Source organism: Zonotrichia albicollis, chromosome 11, assembly GCF_047830755.1.
Source record: "Zonotrichia albicollis isolate bZonAlb1 chromosome 11, bZonAlb1.hap1, whole genome shotgun sequence".
Lineage (NCBI taxonomy): Eukaryota > Metazoa > Chordata > Aves > Passeriformes > Passerellidae > Zonotrichia > Zonotrichia albicollis.
Window position 1 is genome coordinate 14,501,755 of NC_133829.1, and position 17,029 is coordinate 14,518,783.

The 17,029-nt window shown below is 37.6% G+C and overlaps 1 protein-coding gene across 1 annotated transcript in view; it reads right to left on the minus strand.

Annotated features, from left to right (window-relative positions):
- The window catches only part of LRRC49 (leucine rich repeat containing 49), a 39,336-nt gene that overhangs the window by 8,783 nt on the left and 13,524 nt on the right, over positions 1–17,029 (minus strand). Inside the window, exons 9-12 of the mRNA XM_074549457.1 lie at positions 12,924–13,071; positions 5,477–5,560; positions 2,634–2,785; positions 413–650 (exon numbers count right to left, since the gene is read on the minus strand). Coding sequence (XP_074405558.1) covers positions 413–650; positions 2,634–2,785; positions 5,477–5,560; positions 12,924–13,071 — 622 coding nt within the window. The remainder of the gene's footprint in view (positions 1–412; positions 651–2,633; positions 2,786–5,476; positions 5,561–12,923; positions 13,072–17,029) is intronic.

The following is a 17,029-nucleotide window of genomic DNA, read 5'->3' on the forward strand; positions in this document are numbered from 1 at the left end:
CTGATTTAGTCAGCTATTCCTTCTAATCTTCATCTTTTTATCCTATCAGCACTTTGCTCTTTAAACTGACACACAAATGAAGTCTTTCTGCTACCATGGTTTCATAACAATACTGTATTTACACACAAGTTTTGCAGCTTAAAAATAATTAGGTAGGCCAAAGGAATTAAAAGAAATAAAAATCAGTCTGAAAATAAATCTAAATTTAAATTATTAATTTTAAAGTATCAAGGTTATCATTATAACAGAAGGAAATTTGCAATTCTTAACTGTATCTATTGACATGAAAGCACTTAGTGAGGGGGCTATGCCAAAGTAAGGTTCTGTTAGACAACCCATATTCCACAGTAAGGTTCTATTAGACAACCCATATTCCACAGCTGTTCAGAGCTGAAACATGAGGCATGCTCACCACACAGTTAGGAAATTTTGTCTTCACTTTTGCTAACACTTGAACAATTTCATCAAATTCTATGAACATAAAGGAGACTGTAGCAATAATGCCAGCTGTTTGAACACTCCAGTTTCGATCCAGGCACTCCAGTGCCCCAGCACCATACAAGCCAAGAGTGTCTCCTTCCACCTCCACTAAATGAGACTCCAGAACAGACAAGCCTTGTACTGCACTGCTCAGGATTGTATCAAGAGATCTGTAGAGGAAATAAAAATACAGTGATATAAATGAGATGATTTTGAAATAATATCATCACTCTACCAAATAACAGTCCTTTCTTTTACCAAAACTCAACTGTCAAATGCAATGGCATTGCTCAGCATTCATCCATTTTCTGTACCCCATCTGGTTCAAATACAGTAAAGGCTGGAAAACCCTTCTTCCATCAAGTAACACTGTATTTGTTCTACTTCTTCAGCAGAAAGGGTCTGGGTGTATTTGAGTTGGTGGTGGGGGCAAATTAAATAAAGAGTCCATTCATATTTAGTAATTGGCTTTAAAATTTGAGCTAAGAATGGTAACCCAGCATGTTTCATATTGCTTTAGATATCTAAACAAAGCTTCAAACAATGTATTTATTTAAGCAATGTCCCCTTCACATTCTGTTTGCTATGTGAAATGTAAAAGTGGACATCAGCAATAACTCAAGCATTTCTTTCAAATAGTGCGACCCTTCAAATTGACAAGAGCAATTTATAAATTGAGCAATAAATCCAGGTATTCCTGAATACTATCTCTTTTTGTCCTACTTCAAACAAGATACAAACATGATACACTCAGCTGGCTGGACCTAAAGTGTACAAAGACCTAAGGATAAGCACAAATTTCAGGTTTAGAAAGTTATGTAATGACTGTTATTATTTTATTCTTTACCACATTCTTAGTCTTGTTAATGTATTTTGACTAGCAGCAATCTGATGTTCTCTTGACAATAAGAATCAGAACTCTAAAATTTCACTCAACTGAAAATGTTGAGAGCCTACCACTTCATATGTGAAGCTCTAATTACTTATCTATTCTGAATTTCACCTCCAATTTTATTGCTTAGTAGCTCATCTTGCAATTCTTCACTATGATAAAACACATACATCAAAACAGCATCATTTCTCAAGCAATGGGAATTTCTTCATTAATAGAGAAACAGTCAAACTACCATAGTTACACTGCATTGGTCATTGGGGGAGGGATTACCAACACTAAATTAAATGACAAAGAAACCAAGCAGGCAAGAAAGCAATGGGCAAATGCATTCAGGTGAAACCTTTGGAAGCACAAGAATAGAAAAGATGATGGCAATTTAAACATGCTAAGGAAAAAGTGATTCAAAAGATGTAGCACTTGACTGGAGATAAGAACCAGTTCTAGCCATACAAGACTGAAACTCAGATGGGTTCTGCTTGTGAGAGACAAAGACTTCCTGAGCATCCCTGACATTTGCAGCATTGACCAGGGACAGCAGGAAGCTGTACTTGCTATTGAATTTGTGCAGACTATTTTTTCAGGCATTTGCCTGAGCCAGCCAAGGTTAAAGTGCTACTTTGGTTTCAGCCAAATCCAAGGCATACAGTGCTCATTACGTTCTGCAGTGGTTTCTCACCACATGGCCACTTTTTTAGATGTAAATAAGCAAAAATAATACCTTTTAAACCAAAAAACACTAAAATTATCTTGAGAATAAAACTAAATCTGGTAACTGCTACTGTTATTGCATGGGTGTGAAAGCAGTCTAATAAAAGATGCTGCAGTTCAAGCTAAGAGCCTGACTTCAACTATGAAACCTCTTGATACACAAAGAGATTAGAAATCTTCATAATGCTCATACATCTTAATCTTGCTCATTTAAACTGAAGGCAACAATCTAAGCTGTTAAGGAAATGAACAGCCTCAAGAAGGCTCAGGAATTCACATTTAACATTTCTTGTAAACATGAAGTTGTCCTTTATTTAGCAAAATCACATAATAATTTAGCTTGCACTTCTTCAGGCAATGAGTTGCTGTTCTATTGCTTTTTAAACATGTTACTCATTTCTAATGGTCAAAAGCAAAGTAAGCCATCTTTTCAGGGTTGCTGTGCATGTGTTGTATTTTTGATAACAAAATACAGCGAGATCTCAGTGGTGAGAAGCAGTAACCTGGAACTGAAGACTTGAACAGGCAAAAGCATCACCAAATAAAATACCTGCTTTCTTCAGGAAATACAAATGCAGCACTGCCATTGATCTGGCAGGGCTCGTTTTCTTTATCTTTGTTTAAAGAAGCCTCGAGAGCGATTTGGTTCTGCTGGATCTCCCACTGCCGGGCGATGTTACCGATCGTTAACCGCTTCTTTTCCTGCAACGAGATACACGGGGCACCATGAGGCATGGCAGGGCAGGAGCAGCACTTTTGTTTGGTCTGAAATGTGCTGCTCAAGCAAAACATTTTCAATTGTTTCAAACTGAAGAAACTGTACTAGTGGTTGGTGGTTATGCATTAAAATCAATGCATTGTTCTAGTGCTATTTTGCATAAGTGCCAGAACATAATTTCACAAAATTTGCAATAAAGAAACAAGAAAAGTAACATAATAAATCCACAAATTATGAAAGCATGAAGTTAAGCTACTTAGGACATGGAAACTGCTACTTGTGCAAGTTTTTCCATTTTAAAGAGCTCAAAACTCTAGCTCATGTTCCATTTGCCATGGGAGTTCTGATGCTCTCTGGTTAGTGCTCAACACTTACAGACTTCCACAACGACTGAGCCCATGTCACAGAAGGGGAGGGAAGCTGGAATCATCAGTGGTTTTTATCACAACAATCTTTAGAAAATTCTGTTTGTTCTCAAGGCTGAGGGTCCCAACCTCAATTACTGTACAGCTCTACTGCTTTGTCAGCCCTCAGATGTGGGCTGCTGGATTCCTACAGAACTTCAAAAACTTCCATGAATTCCTTCTGCATAAAGCAAACTTTACAAGTGTGAAGATTCTGCTAGCAGTAACTTTCTCTTGTTCCAGTAAATATTAAGTTCGACCACTGTTGGAAAGGAATGACATTCTCTATACATTTCAAAGTACATCAGAAGCTTTCCCAGAAGAGTGGGTTGGAAGCAATAAAAAAGAAGTCTGGAAAAAGAGATGAAGAAATTCTGTTGTTTGGACAGACAAGTATCAGCAAGGGAAAAAGAAGAGATGACATTGGTGAAATAAACATTTTCAATGCAGTGCATACAGGAAAACAGCAATTGTTTGCTACTGAATGAGTGCCTATAATTTCATTTACATTTTCTATAGCATAAGAAATGTTGGAGAAATGTGATGGTAAAAAATTGCAGAAGATAATTCTCTAAATATTTTTTTCAGATTTAACAATGAAGAAACCTATAGTTGACAACTTTTTTGCTGGACATTGTATCTATGAGCATATTTGTTCCTTTAATTCAAATGTGTGGAACAGGAAAAAAGCCTGAATCATAACAACCCATTTACAAAGGAAAATCTACAAAATCATCAAATAATATGAAAAATATTGGTATTTGACTGCTGTGCCACTTAACTAATCGAAGACAGGAAATATACTTTGATAAAATTAAAGTCTAAAATGTAATGTTGAAATTGATTAATGAAGACACCAGGTGTTAAAAATATTTTTTCTTCTAAGGAAATTTTCCACTAGCAAAAAGCACCCCAAAATGTAAGCCACCAAGACAATCTCTCTGCTACAAGGAAACATTACATCAATGGTTAAGAACATGAACTACAAATAAATACCCACCTTTTTTTTTTTATAGTCAGAGAGAAATTTCAACAGCATTAGACAATGTCATGTGTGAAAATTTTTTACTAATTTTCCATTTCTTGATGCTACTAAGATCTATCACCAACACTTCACATCTGAAGAGACTTTCAATACATCAATATCTTGCAGGGAAAGAAGAAATACCAAAACCAAACAAACACACTGCTTAAAAAACCCAAAACCACCCCTCAAAGCATATCTAAGCCTCTTTTTATTATAACAATTTTTTAATCAAACAGAAATATACAAGGATACTAATATACAGGAAATCAAAACATATTCTTATTCACTGGACACAAAATTTTTCACCCCTATTCTCTTGGGGATTTTTGATATACTTAAAACATCTTTTAACATACTGTTAACATTCTGTTTGTGCCTTTTTATTTTTCAGTTCTGTATGTTTGCTCCACTTCTTATGGCCTCCTGCAACTAATCCAGTGTAATCTCCTTCATGAAATATGATTTCACCTAGGAAACTTAATATGGACGTGAGCATTTCTTGTTTATTTGAATGCCAAATTGAAAAAGATTGTTTGTAGAGGCATAACTGGCTAACAAAAAAAAAAAAAAAACAAAACTAAAGAAAAAAGTAGACAGCTTTTTCCTCAAAAAAAAAGGGATTTGGAGCCAAATGATGATTTGGAGGCAGATTCTGGATCTTTGGTGTCCCATGAGGAGCACAGCTCATGCAGCCAACAGCCCCATGATGAGTGCTGTGGAGGGCAGCAGGGTCTCCCCTGGTGGGGCACTGCTGTCTGTGTGTGTCAGACCCAGCAGGCCAGCTGGGCTGGCAGATAAGCCAGATCAGAGTGTGCTGACAGACACACAGCTGGAGCCTGCCTGTGCCCTCAGGGCCCCTGCACTCTATCCACAGCAAGGAATCAATTCAATGGGAGAAAATGAAGGAAAAACTACTTCAGATCAGCCTGCATGGCTGCAGCCCAAGTGTTCACCTGGAAAGGGGAGACCAAGGAATGTGAAATCACTGGAGGAATCCTTTGCTTTAGCCGGGATTTATGAAAATGAAGCTTGCCATCCACTAACTTGTGTTCCACATGGGCTTTCTGCTAAAGTGTACCTTGCATGTCTGACTGAACAGTGTCAGTCTTGGAGTGCACTGCTGAAGCTGTGAAAATAGATAGAGGCACACTGGGATACATAATACAATAGCTGCAGCAAAAATAGGGATATAAATGATTGCTGTAAACTGGTTTACAGTAACCTTAGAACAGCCAAGGCAATACCTTAAGCAAGGTCTGTCTGTGGCTTTCACGCTTCCTCTCTTCCTCTTTCCTGGCTGCAATAGATGCCATACGTCTTTCTTCTTCCTACATGAAAAATGAAAAACAAATTCCTAAAGGGCAGAACTAAGCCAGTTCTGAAAAGTATTATTGATAAATTATGTTCTTGTGTTGGTATTTGAAATGGAAATTTTTACTTTAGCACAATTTTAGAATTTTTATCATCTTAATGTTTCTAAATACTATTAAAACCAATCAAATTAATTATAAATAAGTCAAGAAAAACAGAATAAATAACTACTAAGATAAAAACACTGAAGATAAAGCTAGTTAAAAGTAATATATATGAGTCTTTGAAAAAGTATAAAGCATTTGGTGACCATGAAAAATATTTTTAGATATGATACTGCATTATCTTGATAGTAGCTTTTGCAATTAGCAGGATTATTTTCATTGTAAAAAAACACACAGAGCAAAAAAGCTGGGTTCTATTTATGCTTGAATCATAATCTGTGTTTAATTTTCACCATTATAAGCCACTTCCAGAGCCTGGCTTTTTTCAATCAGCAACAGAACTTGAGAAGAACAGAACATTTTCAATGTTAGCTATTCCATGACCATTATGCCTCATCAACATTATTGCCTAATGAAGAAGTCTCAAGAAGAAAGCCATTGATTTCTAAACAATGAAAGTGAAGCTGCTTCATTTTCCTGGTACAGCAATTTGATACTGCAATATACCCATATTAGGTTGGATGCCCCTTGTTTACAGAAGTCTAAACATTCTCACAGCACAGTATTTTTAGAACATATATTTTCCAAGTAACAAAAGAAATGTTCACTATGAAGTAAAAAGTGTAGATTCTTTCCAACACAAATATTTGGGAAGCATACTTTAACTTATTTTGATTTACTTCACATGCCATTTGGGCGTTTCCATTGAAGCCTCTTCCCAGAACATATGAAAAATGTTTTCATTTCCTCAAAATAGAAAGCTCCTGTCCAAACCTTTTCATTTTCTAGAAAAGTTATATGTTAACAAAATTAACAAACAAAAATGAACAGAAAGCACCATCAACCAGTAAGACAAATTGACATGTCAAAATTTCTACATAAATACAACATGCTGTGTTTAGAGCACTGTAAGAGCCCCTAAGCACATGGCTGAGTGTTTACTGGAAGATAAAATAAAACAGGAACTTCACACTTAGCATGGCCATTACATTTTTAAGAAAACAATTTCCAAAGCATAAGAAGTTCAGTGCATGTAGCAGACTTGTTCTGATCTGTGTACAGTCCCCCTGAAACCCACTGACACACCATGGAGTTGGGCACCAGTCTGAAAAGGGGTTAAAGAACAGATTTTCAAACTGTTCCTCCATTACTTAAACCTAATATCATACATTAAACAACAGCAGTACCTCAATGCACAGTAAGGCAAGAGGCTTTGGACAGAGTAAGTTTCTCTAACACAATTATATGCAAGAATTTCCTTGGAACACTAACTGGAAAGCCCCCTTTTTTAAAATTTATTTATTCTCAATGCAGCTTGTCTTTTACTGGTGAAATTCTGTTGGCAGCCTCCTCTGCTACTGGGCTTTCAAGCTACTCCTAAACAGGGAATTTCCAAGGGGCTATTGCCATGGAATTACAGCATAATCCTGGTTAGAAGGACTTTTGCAGGTCACCAGTGCATGTTAAAGGAGATCACCAGTAACTGAATAACAAAATAAAGCACACATGGGCACAGAAGGCCTTCTAGATGCCACTGCAACAAAACACCACACAATGAAATCCAGCATTGAATGGGAGAGTTCAGGGGAAGGCTGTGAAAATAATGAACTAAACCCCATGCAGGCAATATGTCACAAATGTGAATGCATCATTAATAATGCAAATAAAAATGTACTGTTCCTTAAGATATTATTCAGAATTTTAAGAACTGCAAACATTATCCCAATTATGTATTACATTATTCTGTTAGTGTTTTGTGTAAAAAACCCCAAGTCTTAAAATAAAAGAGAAACACTAGCAAACTACTTTAGTGCTATCTTTCTTTAGAAAACAGGTTAGATTTGTTTCAGGGATTTTTTAAAATTAAATTGCTTCATTTGACTGTGTATTTATGCTTTTAAACTAGGCTTCCTAAAGAAACAAGCTTTTAGTAATTTTTTTGTCTTCATCTTCTCTAATGACTTTTCAACACATTGATCATATCAAATAACAATGTTTAGAAGGCTTAAATTAAGGGACTTTTCTTGTTCCCTAGAAGTTTGATTATATTAAACTGGTGTGTAGAAAGCAGAGAAATGCAAGCTAGTTTTACCACCAAGGAAGAGGGAGCAGAAACTATCCATTCTATTTGGCAGAAAACATCTGGCCGTTCATCAGACTCAGTTTCAAACTAACTGAGCTGGTGTTGTGTTTCACACTGGTGGAGGTGAGAGCTAGATAACAAAATTCCATTATTAGACAATTAGCCTTCATTAAATTTATTTGTTTCAAAACAACTTGCTGTAGTTTTTTCCTAAGTTTTAAAGCACAAGTTCCCTAATCAGTTTTCTCTCAGCTTCTACAAATCTCTTCTTTCTCTATCTTCCTTCCCAAAGCTGTCCCTTAATCCAGCCCAGATGTGCACTTCATGACTGCCTCCCATGCAGGAGGGTCTGCTGCCCCCACTGAAGTCAGTCCTGGGCCTTCCTTGCCAACATATTCTCCATACAAAGATCAAAACCAACTAATGCAAACTACATTCTAAAAAGAGTATTAACTGAATAAGGCTTTTTTCCTTGATCAAGAGTTTATCCTAATTATAGACGTTTTAAAAACACTAATTTTTTTCTAAAAGAAGCTAGTTTATCCAAAAATAAAATACATCCTTAGCTTTACTCAGTATTCATAAAGGCAGAGTGATGGAGAAAATCCCTGAATAAAGATCAAGGGCCACATCTACATATGCATTCCTGATTAATCTTACACATTCTTGATTAACCTTACACAACACATGCAAGCAATCTTAAAAAACACCTTTCCCAGGAACCCACAAAGTACTCCCCAGAGTACTGAACAAGTTATGAAACAAACCGCTGCACGGCCTTGCCACAACTCATTTTTCCTGCCATCCCTTCTCTTTAAGAAGGGATTTGAGAAGATGGATCCCCCTGCCCTGTATCACTCGTTTCCCCGGCTGTCCCGCTGGTTGTGCCCATGTCCATGTCTGTCCGTTCCCGCCGCGGTCCGTGAGGGCTCTGCCGTGCCCACGGCGCCCCCTGGCGGCCCCCGCGCGCTCTGCAGCAGCGCCCGGTGAGGGGAGGGAACCCCGGGGAACCGGAGAGGATCCGAACGGACCGCAGCGAACGCACGCGTTCCTCCTCACCGCCGCATTGCTATTCTTCAAACAAGGTCCTTTCAACAAATGACATGATTTAAGTCACACTTAAGTGTCTTATTTCCCAGTGGAAAGAAAAAAAAATACCGTTAGGGATCCCTCCCTAAAAAAAAAAAACCCTCAGGGTGGGAATTCAGATCATCCCTCTGGCTGTACAGGACGGCCAGGACCCCTGCCAGGGGGCTCAGAGACCCTGGCACAGAGACCAAAACACCTGTGGGTTTGATTATGACCCGTGGAGCAAATTACCAACCTTATATGAAGGTCAGCAAGCCACAACAGTTTAGGTAGAATAATAGTGAAGTTATCACGGGGTGGAAAAAGTAGATTTTAGGGTTTTTGGTATGGGGGTTCAGGAGGCAAGATGGAGGGAACTGGGCATGTCCAGCCTTTTCTCCTTCTTGGCCTTCATCTTCTGCTGTGATTTTGGCACTTACAGACTGGTTTAGAGTAGAAGCTCACTGCCTAACATAGGTGATGGGTATTAGAAAGTAATTGTAAACATTGTATCTGTAGTTTTTAATGTAAAGACATAACACTGCCCTGGGGGCAGGCAGAGTGCCTGGAACTGTCCTGCTGGATGGACCTCAGCAGGGCAGGAGAAAGAATTTTATAGATAAGATACAATAAACAACCTTGAGACTGAGAAATGAAGAGCTCCAACTCATTCTTCAAGTGCCCGGGCTGGGAAAAGAGACTTTTAACATTCTCAGGGTCACAGCAACCCAAAAGACCCCAAGACCTCAGAACACTTTATGGTAGTGATGGAATACAGTCATGAAATCTATTCTGGATAGAGCAGTAGAACCTACTCCCTGATCAGCAATGAAATGTCTAAGCAAATAATCGAAACCAAACACAGCTCTCTTATTTTAAGCTTCTAAAACGTATAAAACCTCAATGAAAAATTCAAAGCTTTACTTCTAAGAAGACACAGCTTGTGTTTCAATCTGGCAACATTTTTAGAAATTTGCATTATATATCATATTTACACACACATACAGGAATACATACACACTTAGCAAATTCTTGTGAGGAAGTCTGTTGGAAGTGATAGATAGCAAATGTTCCTGGTTATGTAACTCCTTAGTAAGGAATATGTACACATTTCAATCATATTTAAATACTTTATTACATATCTGCAGGCAATCTCTGCTTACTATTACCAAAGAGTGGGAAAAAAGAAATAGGTCCCAATCAAACCGCAAGCACCACTGGGCAGGCCCCCTTTTGAAAAAGTTCAACATACAAAGCAGGGTGAAAAATCTTCAGAGCCCAAAAAAACAACCATTATGGCAGGTTAACCAAGGTAAATAATCAAAAATGCCACCTGAGCCTGCTCTGACTGTGGGGCTCTGCAGAAGCCCATTCCATTCATCCAGTCCCACAACCATGCAGCTAAGGTGAGGTGAAGGTGTAACTGTGAGTTACTGGCAGGGACACAAGTGAACACAGGAGTCCATCCAGCTACAATAATTCAGCTTCCTGCCCAGTCTTCAGGCCTTTAGACTGAGCTACCAAAGGTTCAAGAAAGCAAAAGATTTCCATTGAGCTGATGTTTCAGGTGCACAACACCAAGTGGTTGGGTTTCCAGCTGAAAATCATCTTGTGTGGACAATGAACAAGTGAAGAGCATTACAGGTGCTTAATCTCACTGATTTTATCACAGCTGGGTCTGTGCTTCAGTCCTTCAAGAACTTCAATCTCACATTCAAAAGGGGCCTAGGAATGAGGTGGCCTAAGAAAACATCAGCTTCCACACATGTCAGGGTTTAAAAGTTGTCATAATTCAACACAATCCCTTGTCTAAAGGCAATCTACCCCAACCTAAAGAATAATTACAGTGCACAAATGTTTTACTCCAAGTACAGTGTCTTTGGTTTTCATGGCACCTCTATGTTTCTGAATAGTGCCCTCAGGCAGGGAGAGTTGTCATTAAATTTTTGCACCAGGGCTCCTTTCTCCAGGGAATCCTGTGGAAAAAGCCTGGCACCAAAGCGTCTATCTTCTTGAAACCAAACATGAATGAAGCTTCCAAGTCTCATAAAAACTTTTGACAATATCTTTCAGTAAAAGAAAAGTTAAAATCAGAACAAATAATTGTGCAAAACTCAATTATTGAGCAGAAAACTTCTGAACAAGTTAGTGAATAATTCCTAGTCAGAACAAAACCCAACAGTCATCCAATTCTAAGTTTTTTACAAGACAAAGCAATGCTAAAGTTCAAAATGCCTAAATGTTCTTCAGGCTGATGAAGAAATGATCTTATAAATGTAATTAGATGTATGTAAAAAATAAATGTAATTATTTTTTCCACTAATCAAGAGTGCAAGTCACATGCTCAACACTGCAAGATCTAACCCCACCAGGTTGGATCTAACCTTAGAGCTGACAGCAACAACATATTGCAGTGCTAGGCACAATAGCTGGATTTGGGATTGCCAGCTCTTTAATTTTACCACAGATCCCATGATACTTGTTATTTTTCTTTAAATCCCAGTTCCTTAAGTCATATGATTATCAGGGTAGCAGTTTTATTGGAGAAAATGTATAGCACCCTCTACGTGGAGAAAAATGCTAAAAGGCTCAAAAACCAGAAGGCAAATAAAGAGTAAAACACATGATTTTTACAAGTAGGTTTATGAGCAGCACAACTGGTGAAGCCTGGTTTTCTATGGCTTTGAGTCTTTGTGGTTGATTCTCTGATGTTTAACAAGGTGCAAACCCAGATTAAGTTCTTCCCATGGCTGTGAATTTCTGACAGCTTTCCCCCATTCAGATCTCATACAGCCTAAAAGGAGTTTGAGGTCTTTCTATAATTTTCTCTATCACTGATATTTCTACCAGGATCCATCCCCTCTTGACAAGGGTTAAAATGGGGAGATGGAGAGATATTTTCTTTATGCAACTCAAGTTTCTGAAATAATACTGATAAAACAAGTTTTTTAAAAGCAAAGTGATTAACAATTATTAAGTCAGTTGAAAGTGATAATAAAAGTTATTATTAAAGTCAGTATAAAATACAAAAGCCCCTGAAGCTTAGAATATCTGTGAACAAACAAGTATTTAGTATTTTCAATGATGGAAGCAGAAATCTCATGTCCCAAAGCACTGTCTTTTTAACATTAATGCTTTCCACACATGTTATATTTTTCAACCTAACTGACTGTATGAAAAAGCCTCAGCTGCAGCTCACAATGCAGTACAGCCTTTGTGCAAAGCAAATGAGCATTTAAAAGAAGGTGTATGTGTCAGCATCTGGTCCAAAAAATTACCTCTGTATCACTGTTGCTTGCTGCTGGACAGATTTCTCTGGTAAGAAATCATGCTTACACATCCCTTTTGAGTAGACACAGAATAATTTATATTCTATATTAAAAGAATATATATCCTATGCTAAAAGACAAAATAGGTGGATTATGGTAAGACCCTGGTGATTGTCCTTTGTCCCCTGCAGTGGATTTTCAAGAAGCCTGTAGGAGACTGAGTTCTCTCTCCCTTATCAAGGTTACTTGAACCTGAGCAGCAGAAACAGAAATTATCAGGGAGAGTAGGTTAGGAAGAGAGAAATACAGACAGACACACAACCTGTGTGATCACCAGATCTCCCTAGGGAGGCTGATAAAAGAAACCAATTAAATTCTTAAATAAAGGATACCAATTACAGCAGTTTTAGGGCAAACAGACCACTACTTTGGAAGAAATGTGTGTCCCTTCTCAGCTATACAACAAATCAGCAAAGACTGTTAGGAAAATTCTAACCAAAAGCTTTGCAGGCTCTCTCATGTCACATGGCAGCTGAACACACAGCATTTGCTGCTGGAGTTGAACCACTTGAAAATAAACATGTTAAATGAAGTAAAAATGCAAACCCTTACTTTATACTGAACTAAAGAAAAGGGTTAGAGTTTTAAATACTGTAATGTCTATTCACCATTCAATTCCATACTAAATTAAGAAAAAAAGTTTGTATTTTTAATATACACATACACACAGAAATGCCTGCATTTTACTTCTGATTTGAAGTATCTATTAAATTTGATGAAAACAGAAATTTCTTACTGTGATTCTCTTCATATCTAGCTGTCGGAGCTGCATCATATGATGGAGAACAGTGTGTTTGTACCATGTCTCCTGAGCTATTGGATTGCCATCAAGGGTGATATCTGACAAGGATGAGGAATCAGCAAGGCACAGAATATCCTCAAAACTGTAACCAAAAGAGTTTAAAGTTTTAATGTCATGGAGTAGGAATAATTTTGAGGTGGAAGATTTTATCTCTTAAGGACAGAACATAAATATTTAACTGTACTGAACACTTCCACCTATCAATACCGCATATGACAAATACAAGTGCTCTGAAATACCAGCAGCTGCTGCTGGCAAACTTTTTATTCCCTTCACATACAGGTAAAAAAAGATCCAGAATAAGGAGAACTATAGGAGTATTTAAATTAAACCCCCTGCTAAAATATGATACATATAAATCCATATTCAGAAATATAATAGATGTATTTGCCATCAAGGGCAGCATGAAAGACCTGGAAAGTAAAAGGAGAGAAAGCCAACCACAAATATCACAGAATGATCCTAGGTGTTTGAATCATCATGAATATTGGAAGTAAAACAACTACAAAAGATTCATAATCTTCAAAACAGATTAGTCCATTAGTTTGAATTCAGACTACAAACTCTAACCAGCTGGCTTCTTAGAACACATCAGATTTGGTTACCTGTCAAAAATAACTGACCTGTGTAAAATGCATTTAGAGATGTATAACCTCTGTAGTGGTCCTTTCATTAAAAATGAAATGTGAAAAGAAAGCAGCTCAGATATTTAGTACTTTTAAACATCAGAGAACTATTTGACTGGATTTTAATAAAAAAAGCTGAACATTTATGGCAATAAATAAGACTCCCTAACATGTTTACAATGTTAGGGAGCCTTATTTATTACATAAATGTTCAGAATGGTATGTATGACATTGCAGCATCCTAATGTCCTTTGGCCTTCCAGAGCCAAGTCTGCTTTAAGTCAAGTCAGACCTTAAGTATGCCCTGAGCTGAGTGATCAGGAAACACATGCAGTGCAGATGTTCATTTCAGAGACTGCCACTGAATAAACTGCAAGAGCTATTCTGGTGCAATTGGTGCAGATGCAAGGAGCTCCTGCACTGTACAAAGGGCACAGCAGAAAAGTGACAGGAAAGAGGAAGATGTTACTGCCTTTGTGCTTAGTGCATGAAAACAACCTAAAAACCCATGGAAAATTAACTGTGGGTAGATTGTGACAGACAGTGGAAATTCTTAAGACATCTGAAGAACTGGTTGTTTTGTACATGTATTTAAAGCTTGATTATTATTTTCTGTTTCTTTTTATGATCCTGCTTCCTTTCCAGAGAACAGCTTATGGAAGCACATTTTTGGAAGATCAGTCTGACATATTACACAAAATATCTACTCAATATGTCCTAAAGATAAAAGATAGTTTTCCCAAATGACACACAAGTTAGTAAAGCAAACTGAAACATGTTAGAAAAAAATACCCCACAGTCTGAATTTCCATTGAGCTAGAACACATTTTGCTTGAAAAATATGAAAATCTTTGGTCTTCAAAATTATTTTAAAGTATATTTGAAAGCATTAAATATATTTATTCTGAGTACTTACTACTAAACATTTAACCAAACAGTACTTCTTTCATTACATATGATTCACAGATTTTTAATAAAATCAATTTCTTCAGGAAATGACAGAAAAGTTGAAAGCTTGCTAGTGTGTTCTCAAGACCTTCCATTTACACATACTGCTGTGCTTTGAAATTCTCACTGCTTCAGCATGCCAGAACATTCACTCTGGACCTAAAAACAGATGTGCTTGCTTTATCCTGCTTTTAGCTGCCCTATTAGCAGATCAGTTTTAGAAAGAAACAGTAGTGCAAAAAACTGTTTTCACATCTTTTATATGCATACAAAAACCATAAGCTTTAGAAATTCCATACAGAAAAGTTCAGATACCGTACTTGTCACACTGTATCCTAATCCTAAACTAATTAAAGCTTTAATGTGCTGCATTCCCAAACAGATTGCACAATCTACAACCAAGCTTCTGCTGCCTCCCAGCCTGCAGACTGCTGGGACAGAGCCCCGAGGTGAGCACCCGGCAGGAACCAGAGGCCACATCCCAAGGCTCTGTCTCCAGCCTCTGTTCCCCACAAAGGAGATTGAACCCGCTCAGGAAACCCAGAGCAGCTCTGAGGGTGCTGTGTCCCACGGCCTCAGGCAGCCTTCTCCATGCAATGTCTGATTCTCTTCACCAAAGATCCCCTCCTGCAGGACACAACCACCTCTCATTCCTGTGCTCCTCTTACTTAAATTATCTTTGCTAAAATTGACATTTCAGCAACACAGATATAAGTCACAAATTTGGGCTAAATTGTCAGAAAGTGTTTTCTGGAAATCTTTTGAGAATAGATCAGTTTTCCATCTTTGTTGATGCTCCAAGTCCTGCATCCAGCTCTCCCCTCTTCCAAAGGGACTCAAAGCCATTTCTCACATCAGAATGTAGCAATTACCTAACAGCACAGCACTCTGGAGCTCAAGCTGCACCAGTGAAACACATCCACAGGACACAGGAATATTTATCTTCTGTTTTAATCTGCTTTTTAGGGAGACAATTGCTCCTTCTCTAGACATTTGCATCAACTTTTAAAAGCACATTGCACAAAGGGGAACAGCTCTGGAATAGAGAAGGAAGGCAACATACTTACTATGGCCTGAAAGAGCACCTGAGAGGGAACTCTGTGTTCAAAAATACCCAAAGAAGAAAACTTGTGTTTTTCCATGTCTCTAACTGCTGAACTACCTATGAGAGCAGATGTAACTACCATCAACCTTTCATTCCCCTTTACCTGCTGTTGTTCAAGCATTTAACAATGCATTTATAAATTTTCATCTTGCTGAGTAAAAAGTTACTTTCTTGTTTTTATTAGGTTAAGAACATTGCTTCTCTCAGGTTTCCAATTCAGCAACCAAATGAAGAAGCAAAATTACATGAGCTTGTATCCAACTCATTCCATATGCCTAGATTAAATGAAAAAGCCGACATAGTGCTGACCTGGACAGCAGTGTAATACTGAAAATTAGTATTGTGCTTCCAAGATTAAAAAATGGTCTTCCCTGGTTTCACATGTTCAAACACGAGCAATAACCTTCTTTCTGATTCTCTGTGGCAAATCTTGCCTGAAAATGTTACTGCAATCTCTTCCCTGTGCCACATGACAATTTAAAAATGGGATTTCTCTCATTTCTTTACAACCAGTTCTATATATGGCTATTGCCTTCAGCCATCAGGTATAAACACCTTCAGAGTGTAACTAAGATTGTCTGGGCTGAAGCCAAAAACAGGACTTCCTTTGTTTCCTGTCAGCACCAAGTTCAGCTTTAGCTTACATTATCTTGCCAATATATCCTTCTTTACCAAAAGTTCTGCAGAGAAGCAGCAGCATTCTGAGCCCTTCTCTGAAGCATGAGGTAAAAAGAACATAGTGATTAAACCCATGGTATATCCTCATGCCTAAAATAGTGACAATTTCTAATGGCATTCTTGAGTCTTCTACTGAAATATTAATTCAATATGTCAGCATGTGTCAATTTAAGACTCAAATATTTTCACTGACACAAAAATAGAGACAAGAAAATCTTTCCATGGAAGCATTACTTCAGAAATGCTATTTTAAAAAAATGAACATTAATGAAGTATTGCAATGAAATGGTAACAAATATATTCAAGTTCTGGCAATTTTGTTGTTTGGTTTCATTTGCAGGTTTTTTTTTAATGCGTCTACAGATAAATTAATTAGGAGTATTTGTGCATCAATTTGCTCATCAAAAAAATTCAGTTGTATAGACAGAGTAGTTTTTAGGAAAAATATTTTTTTAAATTACCCTATGGCCCAGAGCAAATGGGCTAAGTGACTCAAAAGCATACAAAACCATTAAAAAGGGTGTAGGAATGGTCAGAGAGAGCACAGCAGTTCACTGGTTGGTTGTAAAGAACTTCCTCAGTCAGTTCAAAGAGCACCAACCCAAGCATCAGATCACAGGTGGTCAAGAATATACTTAAATAAATAATATGTAATAACTTCCCTGGTAGAAAACATACCTACT